The sequence below is a fragment of the Papio anubis genome, unplaced genomic scaffold (assembly GCF_008728515.1).
Source record: "Papio anubis isolate 15944 unplaced genomic scaffold, Panubis1.0 scaffold301, whole genome shotgun sequence".
NCBI lineage: Eukaryota > Metazoa > Chordata > Mammalia > Primates > Cercopithecidae > Papio > Papio anubis.
The window spans coordinates 22664-38680 of NW_022163118.1; the positions used below are offsets into that span (position 1 = coordinate 22664).

The 16017-nt window shown below is 40.2% G+C and overlaps 1 protein-coding gene, 1 non-coding gene and 1 pseudogene across 2 annotated transcripts; all 3 read left to right on the forward strand.

Moving 5' to 3' along the window:
- The first annotated feature begins 841 nt into the window (after positions 1-841).
- Positions 842-1626, forward strand: LOC116268645 (translation initiation factor IF-2-like). Its single transcript, XM_031661911.1, has one exon. It carries the CDS (start codon positions 990-992, stop codon positions 1353-1355), a length of 366 nt encoding a protein of 121 aa, XP_031517771.1. The 5' UTR covers positions 842-989; the 3' UTR covers positions 1356-1626.
- Positions 1461-10902, forward strand: LOC103881623 (annotated as a pseudogene).
- Positions 10903-11851: 949 nt separating this feature from the next.
- LOC116272997 lies at positions 11852-11954 on the forward strand. Its single transcript, XR_004181522.1, has one exon. It is a non-coding gene; the product is annotated as a U6 spliceosomal RNA (small nuclear RNA).
- The last annotated feature ends 4063 nt before the right edge of the window (positions 11955-16017 follow it).

Genomic DNA, 16017 nt, shown 5'->3' on the forward strand with positions numbered 1-16017 from the left:
TTTTTATTTCTGTAAAGTTGGTAGTAATGGTGCCACTTTCATTTATGATTTTAATACTGAGTCTTCCATCTTTTGTTCAGTCAATATAGTGAAAGGTTTGATCTTTCAAAGAATCAACTTTTAGCTATGTTTATTTCTGCTGCTTTCCAACCTTCTAATTTATTGATTTATGCGCTAATCTTTATTATTTCTTTCCTTCTTCTAGCTTTGGATTTAGTCTTTTTTGTTTGTTTGGTTTTTTTCTACTGCCCTTAGGTATAGAATGAGGTTACTGATTTGAGATTTTTTTCTTAAATGTAGTTGTTTATATTCATACATTTTCCTTGGAACTCTCCTTTCACTGTATTCGATACATTTTGGTATGTTTTGTTTTTATTTTGTCTCAAGATGTTTTATAACTTCACTTGTGATTTATTCCTTCACTCACTGGTAGTTTAAGAGTGTATTGTTTAATTTCCACATATTTGTGAATTTTCGAGTTTTCATTTTTTATGTATCTGTTGTTTCTTCCATTGTGGTTGTAAATTATATTTGGTATTATTTCAAGCTTTTTAAAATGATTTAAAAGTCATTTTAGGACCTATTTTGCGGACGAAGATATGGCCTATCCTAGAGAAAGTTCCATATCCGCCTGAAAAGAATGTATATTCTGCTGTTGTTGGGTGGACTGTTCTGTATATGTGTATTAGCTCTAAATGGCTTATACGGTTGTTCAAGTCTTCCATTTCTCATGAAGCTTCTATCTGGTTTTTCTATCCATTAATTAAGATAAGGTATTGAAGTGTCCAACTACTACTATAGAACTGTTATCCTTTCAATCCTGTTAATTTTTTCAGCTTTACTGAGGTATAATAGAGAAATAAAAACTGTACATATTCAAGGTGTAAAGTGTGATGTGTTTATATCTATATGCACATTCTGAAATGATTACCAAAATGTAGTCAATCAACGCGTTAATTACCTCAGATAATAGTTACTTTTTTGTGTGCATGCGTGGGATAAGAAAACTTAACTCCATCCCCGGTGACTTCAGAGTGGCCATTCCAGCTGCTCCAGGCTCCAGCAGAGGAGGAGCGGGGCGGGTCCAGTTGGGGGCCAACAGGCCTGGCGCGCTCGCATTCCGGAGCCCACCCAGACCATGTTCCGCAGCCTGGGCGCCCAAGCTGCAGTCCGCTCTGTGTGCAGGCAGCAGCTGCCTGGCAACTCCCGAGCCTACTCGCGCTCCCAGCATCGCAGAACCAGGACCAGGTGTACCGGGGGCCGCGGCCAAGCCAGGCATTCTGCCCGGCGGCGGCGGCTGCACAGGGGCGAGAACTGAGAACCTGGCGCTCAACCCCATCGGGGTGACTGCCTAGTGCCCATGCCAGCAGCCCCGAACTCCCTGTTGGAGGAGTGGGGCGGGAGGCACGTCCTGGGGACCCTCAGTCTGGGCGCGCTGGCTATCCGGGGCCTCCTAGGCCATGCCCCTCCAGCCCGGCTGAGCACCCAAGCTGCAGCCGCCTTCTGTGTGCAGGCAGCAGCCTCCAGGCAACCCCCGACATCTCAGCCCTCCCAACATCTCAGAACCGGGGCCAGATGTCCCAGCGGCTGCGGCCAAGCGAGGCGGTCTGCCCTGGGGAGGCTGCACAGAGGCGGGAACCCGCCCTCAGCCCCATTCCCGGTGGCTGCAGCGGGCCCCTGGCTAGCGGTCCCGAGCTCCGGCAGAGGAGGAGCCGGGCGGGGGCAGGCCTGGCAGGCCCTCAGGACAAGCGCACTCGCGATCCAGAGGCCGCCCGGGCCATGCTCCGCCGCCCGGGCGCTCAAACTGCGGGCGCCCTCCGCCTGCTCGCAGCGGCCGCCTGGCCACTCCCAAGCTCGCTGGCGCTCCCGGCCTCGCACAACCGGGGCCGGATGTCGCCGCGGCTGCGGCCAGACCTGCCCGGCGGCGGCTGCACCGGGGCGGGAACTGGCCCTCAGCCCCATCCCCGGTGGTTGCGGAGGGCCCCTGCCAGCGGCCCGGATCTCTCTTCAGAGGAGGAGCGGGGCGGGGGTCACGGCCAGGCGGGCCCTCAAGCCGCGCGGGCGGCGCGCGTGTGATTCCGGGACGTCCCGGGCGAGCCCAGGAGAACCCGCAAGCCCGCGGCGCCTGCGCCCGACCTGCAGCCGCCCCCTGCCGGCCTCCCCCTGCCGGCCGCGCAGGCTTGGGAGCTGCTTCCGGCGTCCGCGCGGGCGCTGAGCTGCAGGCGCGCGCCTAACGGCGTCGCGGGGCTCCCTCGGTCTGAGAGGTCGGAGGCTGCGTCTGAGAAGTCGCCCCATGAGGAAGCTCTTCAGCTTCGGGAGACGCCTGGGCCAGGCGGTCCTGGGCTCCGTCCACCACGAGTACGGGGGTCCCGGGTCCCACACCAGGGACGCGGAACTGCGGAAGACCCACAGGGCGGCCCTCAAGGGCGACGCCGCGGAGGTGCAGCTGCCTGGCGCGCAGGAGCCGGGACGTGGATGCCCGCGACAGGAAGGACAGGTGGCGGGGGCTCAGCCCGGGGTGGGAGGGGGTCCCCAGGCCCGGCTTCCCCGCAGGTCCTGGGACGGGGGCCTTGGAGGGCGCGGGGCACCCTCGGAGCAGCGGAGCCAAACGGAGCCTCAGCTGCTTTCCATCGCTGGCAATTCCCTGCCTGGAGCTCTTGGTGGAGAATTTGAGTGATTTAATTCACAAAGTTGAGCATATACACGTTTAAAACATGGGGTCGTGGAGGTGCCCAATGAGAACTCATTCCCATGTGAAAAATACCATGAGTCATGTTCAGTAGGCGAGAAGTTCTCAGATAAAAGCCTGGGTCGGTTTTACATCCGAATCCACCCATGTAGATAGGCTGTTTCCTGGGGCTTCTCAGAGGGACACTTGGAAGTGGGAGGTGGGTTCCTTGAATGGGAAGACTCCTTTTTCTCAAAACATAAGCTCTTTCTATGTTTATCAGTTTTACATAAACCGAATGAAAATATCAAGGATATATCATTTTTGTATGACACCTGCTGTCTATCTTACTATTGTGATGACATTTAAAAATTTTTATAACGGAGTGAAAAAGACTTGCTCCTCTAGATATCAAAATGTGCTATTAATTCCCACAATTGTTTACTAACAGCTGAAAAGACATAAGTACATGGGACAGAATGGAAATCCAGAAACACTGAAATACATATAAGATATAGCTGTAAGGATTGATAATGGTAACATTTCAGATGAGTAGGAAGGGTTGGGTTATTAAAATGCCTGCTCTTTGAGGAAAACTAATGAAATTTTATGTCACAAAAATGAGTTCCTGATGGAATACAGATTGAAATTTTTACACATGCAAAATGAGAAAAGTACCAGAAGAAAACAGAAATGCTTATTTATACAGGTACATTTTACTTTGCCAAAGGCCTTCCTGAGAATGACCTCACAAGCAGGCATTCTGAAGGTTGATTTAGCAAACTAAAAATTAAAACCCCCAGACTGGGCGTGGTGGCTCACACCTGTAATCCCAGCACTTTGGGAGGCTAAGGTGGGCGGATCATGAGGTCAGGAGATAGAGACCATCCTTGCTAACACAGTGAAACCCCGTCTCTACTAAAAATATTAAAAATTAGCCTGGCGTGGTGGCACGTGCCTGTAGTCCCAGCTACTCGGGAGGCTGAGGCAGGAGAATCACTTGAACCTGGAAGGTGGAGGTTGCAGTGAGCCGAGATGGTGCCACTGCACTCCAGCCTGGGCTACACAGTGAGACTCCGTCTCAAAAAAAAAAAAAAAAAAAAATTTAAAACCCACCTGTGTGTCAGAAAAAAATTAACAAAAGATAACATACTTGAAAAATATTTACTATGTATATGTTTTTACTAATATATATATAAATAGATATTCAGATGAAAAGTATATCTTAATCCTACAGAGAATTTATTTTTTATTATATATTATTATATATAACAATATACATATAAAGAATTGTATATATTACTGGTATTATATATATATACACAGATAAAAAGCACGTCTTCATTTTACAGGGAATTCTTTCTAATCAAATCCACAAGAAAAGAACTCTAAAAGTGAGCAAAGTACTGTTTTGCAGCTCCACAAGTTACGTTTGTACATATGAAAAAATCCTTAGTGTTTCTCGTAAAAGAATTTAAGTGGCCGGGCGCGGTGGCTCAGGAGATCGAGACCATCCTGACTAACACGGTGAAACCCCGTCTCTACTAAAAAATATAAAAATTAGGCCGGGCGCGGTGGCTCAAGCCTGTAATCCCAGCACTTTGGGAGGCCGAGACGGGCGGATCACGAGGTCAGGAGATCGAGACCATCCTGGCTAACACGGTGAAACCCCATCTCTACTAAAAAATACAAAAAACTAGCCGGGCGAGGTGGCGGGCGCCTGTAGTCCCAGCTACTCGGGAGGCTGAGGCAGGAGAATGGCGTGAACCCGGGAGGCGGAGCTTGCAGTGAGCTGAGATCCCGCCACTGCACTCCAGCCTGGGCGACAGAGCGAGACTCCGTCTAAAAAAAAAAAAAAAAAAAAAAAAGAATTTAAGTTAAAAGAGGAATGAGACTGTGTTCTCTTTATCCACAGACTGTGCTCTTTATCCACATTGTTTGTGAGAATAAAGAGCAGTGGTACTTATACTGCTGCTTAAAGTTTAAGTTGCTGATGACTTTTCAAGTAGATAATTTGGTGGTAATTATATGCCCTTTACCTATCAATTCCATTGTATTAAAATACCTTTAGAAAATAGAGATACATGTACTTTGTTTTTCTCAGCATTTATGTCAACAAGAGCCCACAGAATGTGTCCTATAAATAAGTTTCAGTTGCATCCATAGGATGGAATAATATGTGACCATTGAAGGTGACAATAGATATAGAAGTATGGGAGGTTCCCTTGATGCCAGGAATTTGAGACCAGCCTGGGCAACAAAACGAGATTCTTTCTACAATTTTTTTTTTATAATTAGCTGAGCATGCTGGTGTGCTCCTGTGGTCCTAGCTACTCAGGAGGCTGAGGCAGGAGGATCACTTGAGCCTAGGAGTTCCAGGCTGCAGTGAGGTAATATATGAAATATATGTAATACACGGTTACACTCCAGCCTGGGCGACAGAGCAAGACTCTGTCTCAAAAAAACAACAATCTAACAATTATTGAGTTGTTGAGTTGTTGCTTGTTCTAGAAATGGTCCTAAATACTTTACATAGATTCCCATTTAAGCATCACAATGGTGTCCTGTGAGCTAGCTGCTATTGTCATCTTTATTTTATTAATGAGGAAAATGAAGCACAGAAAGGCTAAGCAATAGCTGGTAAGTGACCGAGTTCCAAGTAGAACTCAAGCCGTAGTTGAACTGAATCCAAACACCAAGCTCATTCTATCCAGATAGGCTGCTGTTTCATTAAGGTAGTGAGCAATAAGAGCTAATAAATATTGTACTTTCTTCAAAAGAAAATTATTTGTTTTGAAGGCAGAGGAATAACATGCTCTTCTATGTTTGCAGTTACATAAAGCAGTGTAGGTTTTGAGATATTGCATTATAATTTCCTGAAAACTCCTCTCGCTCTCATAGGACTGCTCTACATTTGGCCTGTGCGCATGGCTGTGTGGAAATGCTCACTCTCTTGCTGAGCAGAAAATGCCAGATTGACATCTGTGACAGACTGAACAGGACACCTTTAATGAAGGTGTATAGTAGCCAAGTCTTTTGGCATGAAATAGATTTCACTGAATACATAGAATTAAAATGAATTTATCTCATTTAAATATAACAGGTTGGTGAAATCTGTGGAATATGTATTTTGAATTCTTAGAATTTATAGTCTAATTTTTCATCTAACACTGATAGGCTGTACATTGCCAGGAAGAGACGTGTTCCATTATTCTGCTGGAACATGGTGCCAATCTAAACATTAAGGATGTCTACAGCAACACTGCTCTTCATGATGTTAAACATTAAGGATGTCTACGGCAACACTGCTCTTCATGATGTTAAACATTAAGGATGTCTACGGCAACACTGCTCTTCATGATGTTAAACATTAAGGATGTCTATGGCAACACTGCTCTTCATGATATTAATCATTAAGGATGTCTACGACAACACTGTTCTTCATGATGATGCGTATAATAAGGGGACTTCACTGGCAGGAAAACTGCTTTCCCACCATGCAAATATTGAAGCACTAAACAAGGTATAGATCAATCAACTTTCTTTTCAAAATATTTGTTTTAACATTGACATAGGTAAGAGTCAATTTTTCATATTTGGAAGATCAGGCATTCCTGAATGAAAATATTTCAAAATGACTGAATTGTCTAAGATTTTACTTTAAATATTGATACTTTTAAAGAAGCATTAGCGGGCACAGCTTGTTTAGTGCACTTATGGGAAATATTTGTGAATTTTTCAAGGGAAGACTTCTTTAAGTATCTGTTTCCTACCCCAGGTGTATTTTTTTCTAATTATGTAAAACACACACACATGAAAAGAACTTACCCTGGAAATAGGCTTTATCTTAAAACTCAGGACAAAACTAAAGCAACTTGCTGCTGCTGACAGTTTTCTCAAAAAAAACTGATGTGCCTTTCAGTGCAAGGTTTAAGGGGGAAAAATGGGGAAGGAAAAGGAGAGCAATCAAAAACATGTAGGTCACTTGGAAATTAGGTAATGAGGAAAAATGCCAATAAGAGGTTTTGTTTTTTAGTTTGTTGTTTTTTCAGTTTATGTATGAAGTGCTCTTCAGCTTTGGGGTAATCATTTTTGGTTTGGTAAACACAGTAATTGAAACTTGCCTAAATGTTAATTTTTAGAGGACTCTGAGGAAACCAGATTGGCCATGGATAGATGGTGATGAAGTGAGAAACACTTCAGCAAAGGATGGAACAAATTAGTGACTGACTTATTACCCATCCTAGCAAAAACAGCCACTTAGCTAAGAGTCTAAGCTCTCCTCTCAAATCTAGAATGTCTTGGTGGGAAGGTGGGAGATAAGGAACTTATAAATAGCTAAATCAAGTGGGATTTTGAGTTTACTTGTCCCTGTTCTACCCATACCCAGGAAAATTAACTGGAGTGTTAATAAATAACTCTATCTCATACTCTTTTCTCTTTTTGGCCACATCTCAAGCTGATAAAGGATATTGACGGTGTGGGTGAGTGATGAAACTGAAGTGATTGTCTACTGCAGTAATTCTCAGCTAGAATTGTGCATTACAGTGACCTGGGAGAATTTTGTTAAAAGTCTACATATGTAGGCTTTCCCCTGAAGATTTTGATGTAACTGAGCTAATAAGGTCTGAAAATGTATGGTTAAAAATATTTTCTTGAAGCCACACACAGTGGCATGTTTCTATAGTCTCAGCTACTCAGGAGGCTGAGGTGGGAGGATTGTTTGAGCCTAGGAGTTTGAGTCCAGCCTGAGAAACACAGTAAGACTCTTTTCTCTTACAACAGCAACAGCAAAAAAAAAGAAAAAAGAAAAGAAATACCTCAGGGTTTGAATACACTCCTGATTAAGAACCACAGAATAGATAAGTGCAGTATATAAATTCCCGCATCTCAAAAACATAAGAAATCTCTAAAAGAGTTGGCATTTGATAGGTGCTACTTTCTTCACAGTTCTCCTTTCCAATAATGTTAGCCTGACTTATCTGTCTTTCTCTGCGTTTGTGACTAGAAAGTGAAAGAAAATATTGTTGGCAATATCTCTCAGCTTACAGAATAACACCTTTTCCTTCCCACCATGAATCATTCACTGCTGTTCAGAGAGTCTTTAGCAATTTTCTTGTGGGTAGTCTTTCAACAGGTAAAGGCTGACCCTTTCACAATTCCATGTTCCTTTGTTACCATTCAAGTGATTATGTGTCAACAAATGTTCATTACAAGTGAAATTTTCTCATTTAGATTAGTAGCAAATCCTGAACCTTTTTTTTTTCATTTGAAGTTGTATTATGGACTATCTCAGTATGTCTGTTAAGTTTATGGAGCTTTGGCATAATCAGGATGTCAGTTTTAAACACTGAAATCCATGAAGTCAATGACAATACTATAGGAATTCTTTTAATAAGTTCGTTTCAGCAGTCTTATGAACTAATTATCTATTTGGTTAACAGTCTGGGAAAATGGTATACAAACAGATTTCAAATGAATAAATTTTGGGAAAATTCTTAAGGTGAGTATTATGAGTCTTAACAGCAACTTTTATTTTTATATATATATATATCAGGGCTGATTTTTATATAAAACATGATACTAGAGAAAGAAAAAGTTTCACACGCAAATACTTGGTTTATACAAAGTCATTTAGTAACACATTCATAGAAAATATAAATACACAAAGGCTATAGTCTAACTAAATGTGGCACATAGATTTGTTTATTTGCCTCTTTAAATTGAGTCAACATGTAAAATTTAGCAGACTCATGCAGGAATCTGGACCTCAGGCTTGTCTCAAGAATCAAATCTGGTGTCCCCCAAACCCCATCACTTGGTCTGCTGTGCAGAGGTTGCCCTGTGTAGGAGGCACATATTCTCCAGTTTGCCACTGTGCCCACCTGAGTACTTCACTTACCTAGGTAACCTCCTCCAACCTTATAAGTATTTGAGTTTACTGCTTCTGTTTTATATTATATTTTCATAAAGATTTCAAGATTTTCAAGATGGTGTATATTGGTTATATAGTCTATAGTTTATAAATCCCTCAATTGTGGGGTGGAATTTTAGAATTCAAAAGTTTTTTTTAACTCTTTTTTTAAATATATATGCCACGAATAGTCATCTGCTTGTGAGAATGCCTAGAAGCCTTTTTAGGTTATTCCTGGTGAGAGCTGGCTAGTTTATGAATATTGCAGACACTATATCATTCTTCTCAGCAATGTCCCTTAAAAATGCAAGTGACTTATTGGCTTTTATTATGCTAGAAATAAGCCATATACATCAATATTAAAATTTTTATTGATAATCCATTGTAATTTCATTTCCGATTTATATTTTGCCTAAAGTAAAAAAATGTTAAATAGCAATTTAAATGGAAACCAATACAAATGGATTTAAAAAGTAAAGTTGCATTAGCATCCCAGGATTATCATTATAATTGACAATAAAATTTCTTACTGAGCTTTGCTTTTTAAATATTTGTTTTCAAACATTTTTAACCTGTCTCTCTTACACAGAATATACTGAGCTTTCTAACAGTTAAGATAAAAATCTATTCTCTTGTATTAGGAGAAATCACATGGACTATTTAATAATAATGAAAATAAGTGCATTTGAAGCCAGTCTCTTAATTCAGAGCTCATTTCCTTAGTGACCCATTTGAATCAGGAGTGCCTGACATTGGGATCTGGGATCCTGACACCATTGATAGATGTAAATCAAGCAAGTTTGTACCACCCAGAGGAAACCTCCACCTGAATGGGGAAGTTCTGGCAACTGTCTCCCTGAAACTCTAGTTCCTAAAATGTTAATATTTGTCACAAAAAGTATTGTCAAATTGGGATTAGACAAAGTTGAAGGGATTTCTTGACTGTTGGCCATATAGTACAGTTTTGTAATACTTCTCAAATGCAGATGATCATCTCATCTTTCTGTTGGGATACAGTTCTTCTGGTAAAACAAATATTCTTTGGTACATAGTTTAAGAAACACTGCTCTAAAGATAATAATTTACATCATTAATTTATTTTAAAAACCTAAAGCATTTGCTACTATGTATTAGGTTTTAGGGTTATAAAGAAAAAAGACACAGCTCTTGCCCTCAAGAAACTCTTGGTTTCAGTGGGAAACAGTGAAATAATTACAACATATTATGCTAAAAGCTGTGATAGAATCAAGGATTTTGGGGACTTGTAAATAAAGTCAGGTTTGGAGATGATGTAAGTTAACGTGGGGAGGCAGAGGAGGGTGTTTGCAAGGCAGTGTGTGGTAAAGCACAGAGGAGTGAAAAGGAAGGGACTGCTTTGCATTTACTTTCTTTCTATATTGTATGTTTAAATTCATAGCATCTTATAGGAGATTTTTAGTTCAGTTGAGAAATATGTAATTTTGTGAATTATAAATTGTTTTTGCTTTCTTACAGGAGGGAAATACACCACTTTTGCTTGCTATAATTTGTAAGAGACAGCAAATGGTGGAATTTTTAGTAAAGAACCAGGTAAATGTACATGCTGTTGATAATTAGTCCACTTTTTAGCCAGAAATCAAACAGAAAGCTAGACTAGTTAGAAGTAGCAATGAGTGTAAGATTCTTTCAGGACTTTTAAAGACCTTTATCCTTAGGGATCTCAGTGTTCATTTTATTCCAAGTATAACCTTACATGTGAGATATAAATAGTGTCACATCTTTTACTTTTCTTTTTTTTTTTTTTTTAAAAAAAGGTCTCACTATGTTGCCCACATTCCTGAGCTCAACAGATTCTCCTGCCTCAGCCTCCCAAACTGCTAGCCACCATGCCTGGCCTGGCTTTTCTAATTAGTTATTGGGTCTTGAAATGCCCAGTTTAGCAGAAAGTCTTGCATTGTCCCCTGGGGCTATCTCCTATGCCTTCATCTTTTGAATTTTTCAAAAAGCTAAGGGGTTCCCTAAGTCCAAGGAAGACAATCTTGCTTTACAAGTCAGAAGATTGGGGAGAAAGGCCATTCTAAACATTCTGTGGTTTCCATTGATTCACTTGCTGTATTGCTGCCATGGTAACTGGTCCTGCAATCTGGTAATGATTGACTTTTGCCACCAGGATGGTTTTACTGATTCAGACCCCTCACTCTTCGTAGTGACTCACACACAGTTCACAGCTGTGGTGTTCCCTTTATTGACTCAGATCCCTCAGTCTTTGTGGTGACTCACACACAGTTCACAGCTACAGTGATGCCTTTACTGTTTTGTTTTTTTTTTGGAGACAGAGTCTCGCTCTATTGCCCAGGCTGGAGTGCAGTGGCGTGATCTCTGCTCACTGTAAACTCCGCCTCCTGGGTTCACACTATTCTTCTGTCTCAGCCTCCTGAGTGGCTGGGACTACAGGTGCCCACCACAACACCTGGCTAATTTTTTTGTATTTTTAGTAGAGACGGGGTTTCACCGTGTTCGCCAGGATGGTCTCGATCTCCTGACCTTGTAATCCGCCCGCCTCGGCCTTCCAAAGTGCTGGGATTACAGGCGTGAGCCACCGCGCATGGCTTGTGATGCCTTTACTGACTCAGATCCCTCACTCTTCGTGTGACTCACACGCAAAGCTCACAGCCACTGTGTTTTTTAGTTCCTGTACATATGTTCAGCCATTGTTCCCAGCACACTGCTCTGCCAGCAAGGCCTCCTGGCTTTATCCACACACAGAGTAAGTAAAGCGACCCCTGCCGTAACACTAAAAACCTTATTTCTTGCCCACCTCTTAGCTAGGCTGAGCCTAGACCTTGATGGTAAGTTATCCTTTGAGACCTGTGTTCATCTTTTCTCTAGCAAATTCAGTTGGGCTTGTTCTCAGCAGTCAGGGACGTTCAAATAATGTTGCAGGAAGAGATCAGAGCTCCCTTTCCCTTTTGTTATCACATCTGTACCTTGAGGTTTTTTTCTGTCCGGTGTGGCAGCTTTTGTTAGATAGCAGAAGGCTCCACATTATCCTTCAATAGAGTCGTGGGCACCAACTTGCAGTTGGCCCCTCAAGTAATGTGTTTCCATAATAATGAAAATCTCTCAGGCTACTTGCATCTCTACTTCAAGTTTTTTAAATATTTTAAAATTCTACCTCACAGGAAGTCATTCAATAGAATTCTCTGTATCTAAAGTAGGTAATTTGGATTTAACAGAGCTAAGCTCATCCATGACTCATGAGTGTCCATGTATAAAACAGGGCTTTATACTTGTTTCAGCAGCACATATTCTAAGACTGGATCAATACAGAGCAGATAAGCATGGCTGCTGCCTGAGGATGGCACACAGATTCAGAAAACATTCCACATGTTGCACAGTCCCAAGAAGGTCATTTGACTATTTGTTAACTAGCTCCAAGGAAACAGTGCAAGTCAGACCAAAACAGGAGACATCCAATATTGAAATTGTTGTTACTGTTATTATAAAAGTATTCACGTAAGGGTGATCTGTGAAATGAGAACAGCGCTGAGTATGGGATGTTACATGCAAATATGTTGTTAGTCCATGACTTGGAAATGAGGAAACGTTAACGTGCATCTCTTTCGTGGAACCAAAAAACAAGACAAGCCAGGTTTTGTCTTGTATGTCAGTTGGAGAGGACCAAGAAGATGCAGGTCTCTAACTCAGAGACCTGCTGGCTCTGAGTTTGAGGAAGTAGAGAAGGAATGGTAGTTGTCCAAGTCAGGTTTTGACATTTATGAGTTTTCTGCCCTTGGTGTGATTGATGAGCTCAGGAATAGTGAACAATTAGGTAATCTATTTTAATGAGATAATAATATATTTATATATAAATTTAGTTACAAGTTATGAATTAGCTAAAATGCCCTGAACTACAAGCCACAATGAATAGAACTGATAACCAAAATTAGCACTTAGTAACATTTTCTGAAAACTGTGACATTCAAATATTAGAACCTATGAAAAAACGCCCATCAGGTTTTGAGATTCCAAAATTGTTTCAGCAATACAGTTCAAGAATAAATTATTCCATTGCTTTACTATTTCTCTGAATATTTAAACATGTTATCTCATTATATTCTCCTAACAACCTAGTGAAGTAAGGTAGTAAAATCCTTTTTTTTTTTTGAAAAAGCCATGGAGCCTAAGAGACGCAACTGGTCTAAAAACAAAATACCTATGGGTTACAGAGTGAGGACTTACTCTGAGTGCAGGACACTTTCCAGGATGTTAAGCTAACTAGAATTAATTTACTGAGCTACGCTTCTCTCAGTTTATGAGTACTTCATGTTTTTCTTCTTTAATCAGAAGCTTAGTAAGTTTATAGAGCTTAAAATTTTAAAGTGTATAGGACATTAGAGTTCTGATATTAGCTCTGATATTGTCTGAAATGCTTTAAGAATTTAATATATTTGGTAAATATTTTTCATATCACTATTAAAATAGTAATTTTATTTATTACATTTATTATGCATAGCATCCAACAACAAATTTTGGAACATAAAAATAAGATACTTTAAAATGATCTTCAAAGCGACAGTCAAGGTAAGATTTCTTATAGTAAATTTCTCATTTCTCTTGGTGGTCTTATTGATTTTAAAAAGTAAGATTATAGGCCAGGCACAATGGGTCACGCCTGTAATCCTAGCACTTTGGGAGGCCAAGGCAGGTGGATCACCTGAGGTCAGGAGTTTGAGACCAGCCTGGCTAACATGGCAAAACCCGTCTCTACTAAAAATACAAAAATTAGCCAGGCGTGGTGGCAGGCACCTGTAATCCCAGCTACTCAGGAGGCTGAGGCAGGAGAATCACTTGAACCTGGGAGGTGGAGGTTGCAGTGAGCTGAGATCGCACCACTGCACTCCAACCTGGATAAAAGAGCCAAGAATCCATCTCCAAAAAAAAAAAAAGTAAGATTATATAGTTTTAATCATAAAAGAGCAGTTTTAAATATATATGTATATAAATTAATTTTTAAATTTAATTTCTTTAGTTTAGAATTCAGAATTAACAAGTTAGTTGTAGCTAATTCATAATCTCGCAGTATTGTCTGAAAACCATGCATTTACCTACTTACGTTCCCTGAAATTCTACATGATATTTTTGTGTAAATATAAATAAGAAATTAGAGTTTTAAGTTAGTATGTTTTATTTTCCTCTATAATCACATTATTACAAATTGGACTTGTGATGCAAATGGATCTTCTATTTAATTTTTATAATAAATGGTTTGTATTTAGTAAATAAATATTAATTATAGTTGATTCTTGAATAATAAGGTGGTTAGTGGCTCTGATCCCTGTGCAGTTGAAAATCTGAGTATAACTTTGACTCCTTCCAAACTTAACTAATAGCCTACCATTGACTGGCAGCCTTACTGATAACATAAACAGTCCATGAACACATATGTGGTATGTACTGCATTATTAGATACTATGTTTGTACAATAAAGTAAGCTAGAGAAATGAAGCTGTTATAAAGAAAATCATAGAAAAGGAAAAAATGCACTTACTATTCGTAAAGCAGAAGTGAATCCTCCCAAAGATCTTCATCTTCATCATCTTCAGGTTGATTAGGCTGAGGAAGAAGAAAAAAGGTTGGCTTTGCTGTCTCTGGGTTGCAGAGGCAGAAGGAAAATCTGCATCTCAGTGGGCCCCTGCAGTTCAAACTCTGTTGTTTGAGGGTCAACTGTATTACACAGGAGTCTGTGTCACTAAGAAAGTAACTCTTTTCAGAACTGGGAGCTCAACAATCCCTTTCTGATACCGTAAACAAATGGAAATAAGAACCATAAAACTGAGCCAGTGTGCACCCATACAAATAGGAGATTATTTTTGAAGATACCTACTGAATGCAGAAGATGGGAAAGTAACTCCTTTACAAGAAGCAGAAGTTATGCTACGTATGCTTATACAAACAAGGTCTATTTTTTTCCTCATTCTCCACAAGTTGGAACCTCATGAGGTATATTCACTTCTTAGAACAAGCTATTTTTAAAAATGTGCTGAACAATTAAAATATTAATTTTGTTGGAACAAGATACTCTGTTACCAGGCTGGGCGCAGTGGCTCATGCTTGTAATCCCAGCACTTTGGGAGGCTGAGGCAGGCAGATCACTTGAGATCAGGAGTTTGAGACCAGCCTAACCACAACATGGTGAAACCCCATGTCTACTAAAAATACAAAAATTAGCCAGGCACGGGGACAAGCACCTGTAATCCCAACTACTTGGGAGGCTAAGCCAAGAGAATTGCTTGAACCCAGGAGGTGGAGATTGTAGTGAGCCAAGATTGTGCCACTGCACTCCAGCCTGGGTGACAGAGCAAGACTCAAGACTCCATCTCAAAAAAAAAAAAAAAAACAAACTCTGTTACCATTAGGCAAAAGATGATCATAATAAATATTACAGTAGCCAAACTCTAGGCTCAAAAAAATAAAATTATAAAAATGGTTCACAATAACAAAAATATAACACCAAATGCATTGTACAATCTGAACTGTGTAAAGACACCATTAATTTAGTACATATTTATCAAACCACTTCTATAAGTTAGGTTTGGCAAATCGCAGCAGATAAGATGGAATTGAATAGTTTTTGTCTTTAAGGTACTCATAATAGACTACAGATAACTATTTAATTTTTGTGTTTTTTTACCAGAATTTTTAAGAAAAAATATTTTAATTCATTCATACACTTTTCCACTTAAAAAATAACTATCATGTGTCTTTTGTGGACTAAGCATTTTTCCAATGTTACAAAATCCATTTTAAAAATACAGTTAGGAGATTGTGAATACCATTGTCATTTATTTACTACCTTATGTAGTGCTTACTATGTGCCCAATGTCATCTGGGAGTTTATTGTTATAATTTATTATGTATGTATTATGTTCAGTATGTGCCAGGCACTTTTAGATTTGTGGTGATGAATGCAAGCTTCTAAAATCTGGGTTGAATTTAGTGTAAGCATGCAGAGTGAGTGGAACTTTGCCAATAAGGAGGCAGAGGGATGATGCTTGGCAGAAGGAATATCTAACAAATTGCATGTTTGACAGAAGCAGCAGCCATGAAGAATGAAAGTTTTTAAAAAAGGAGGAGCAATTTTAAAACGTAGGATACCTGAGTGAACTTTGTAGAGTTTATGAGCAGTTCAAATTTACTAGTGCAAAAAAAATTATATGGGAGTGGTTGGTAATGAGGTGAAAATAGCTTATAGTTATTATTTATTATGTATTTATTATGTGCAGCATGTGCCGGTGAAGGCAAGCTTAGCAAAGATTTTGTTGTTGTTGTTGTTTTACCTGTGTCTAGAAACAAGTTCAATAAAAGACTTTTAATAGTATAGAAATGAGTAGATCTTATCCTGTAGGCCAGGGGAAACTTCTCAGGTAGAATGCTTTTGGCTGCAAATACTAGA

Excerpts from the sequence above, each read along its gene's own strand:
- LOC116268645 (XM_031661911.1), top strand. The coding sequence starts at position 990 with ATGCGTGGGATAAGAAAACTTAACTCCATCCCCGGTGACTTCAGAGTG.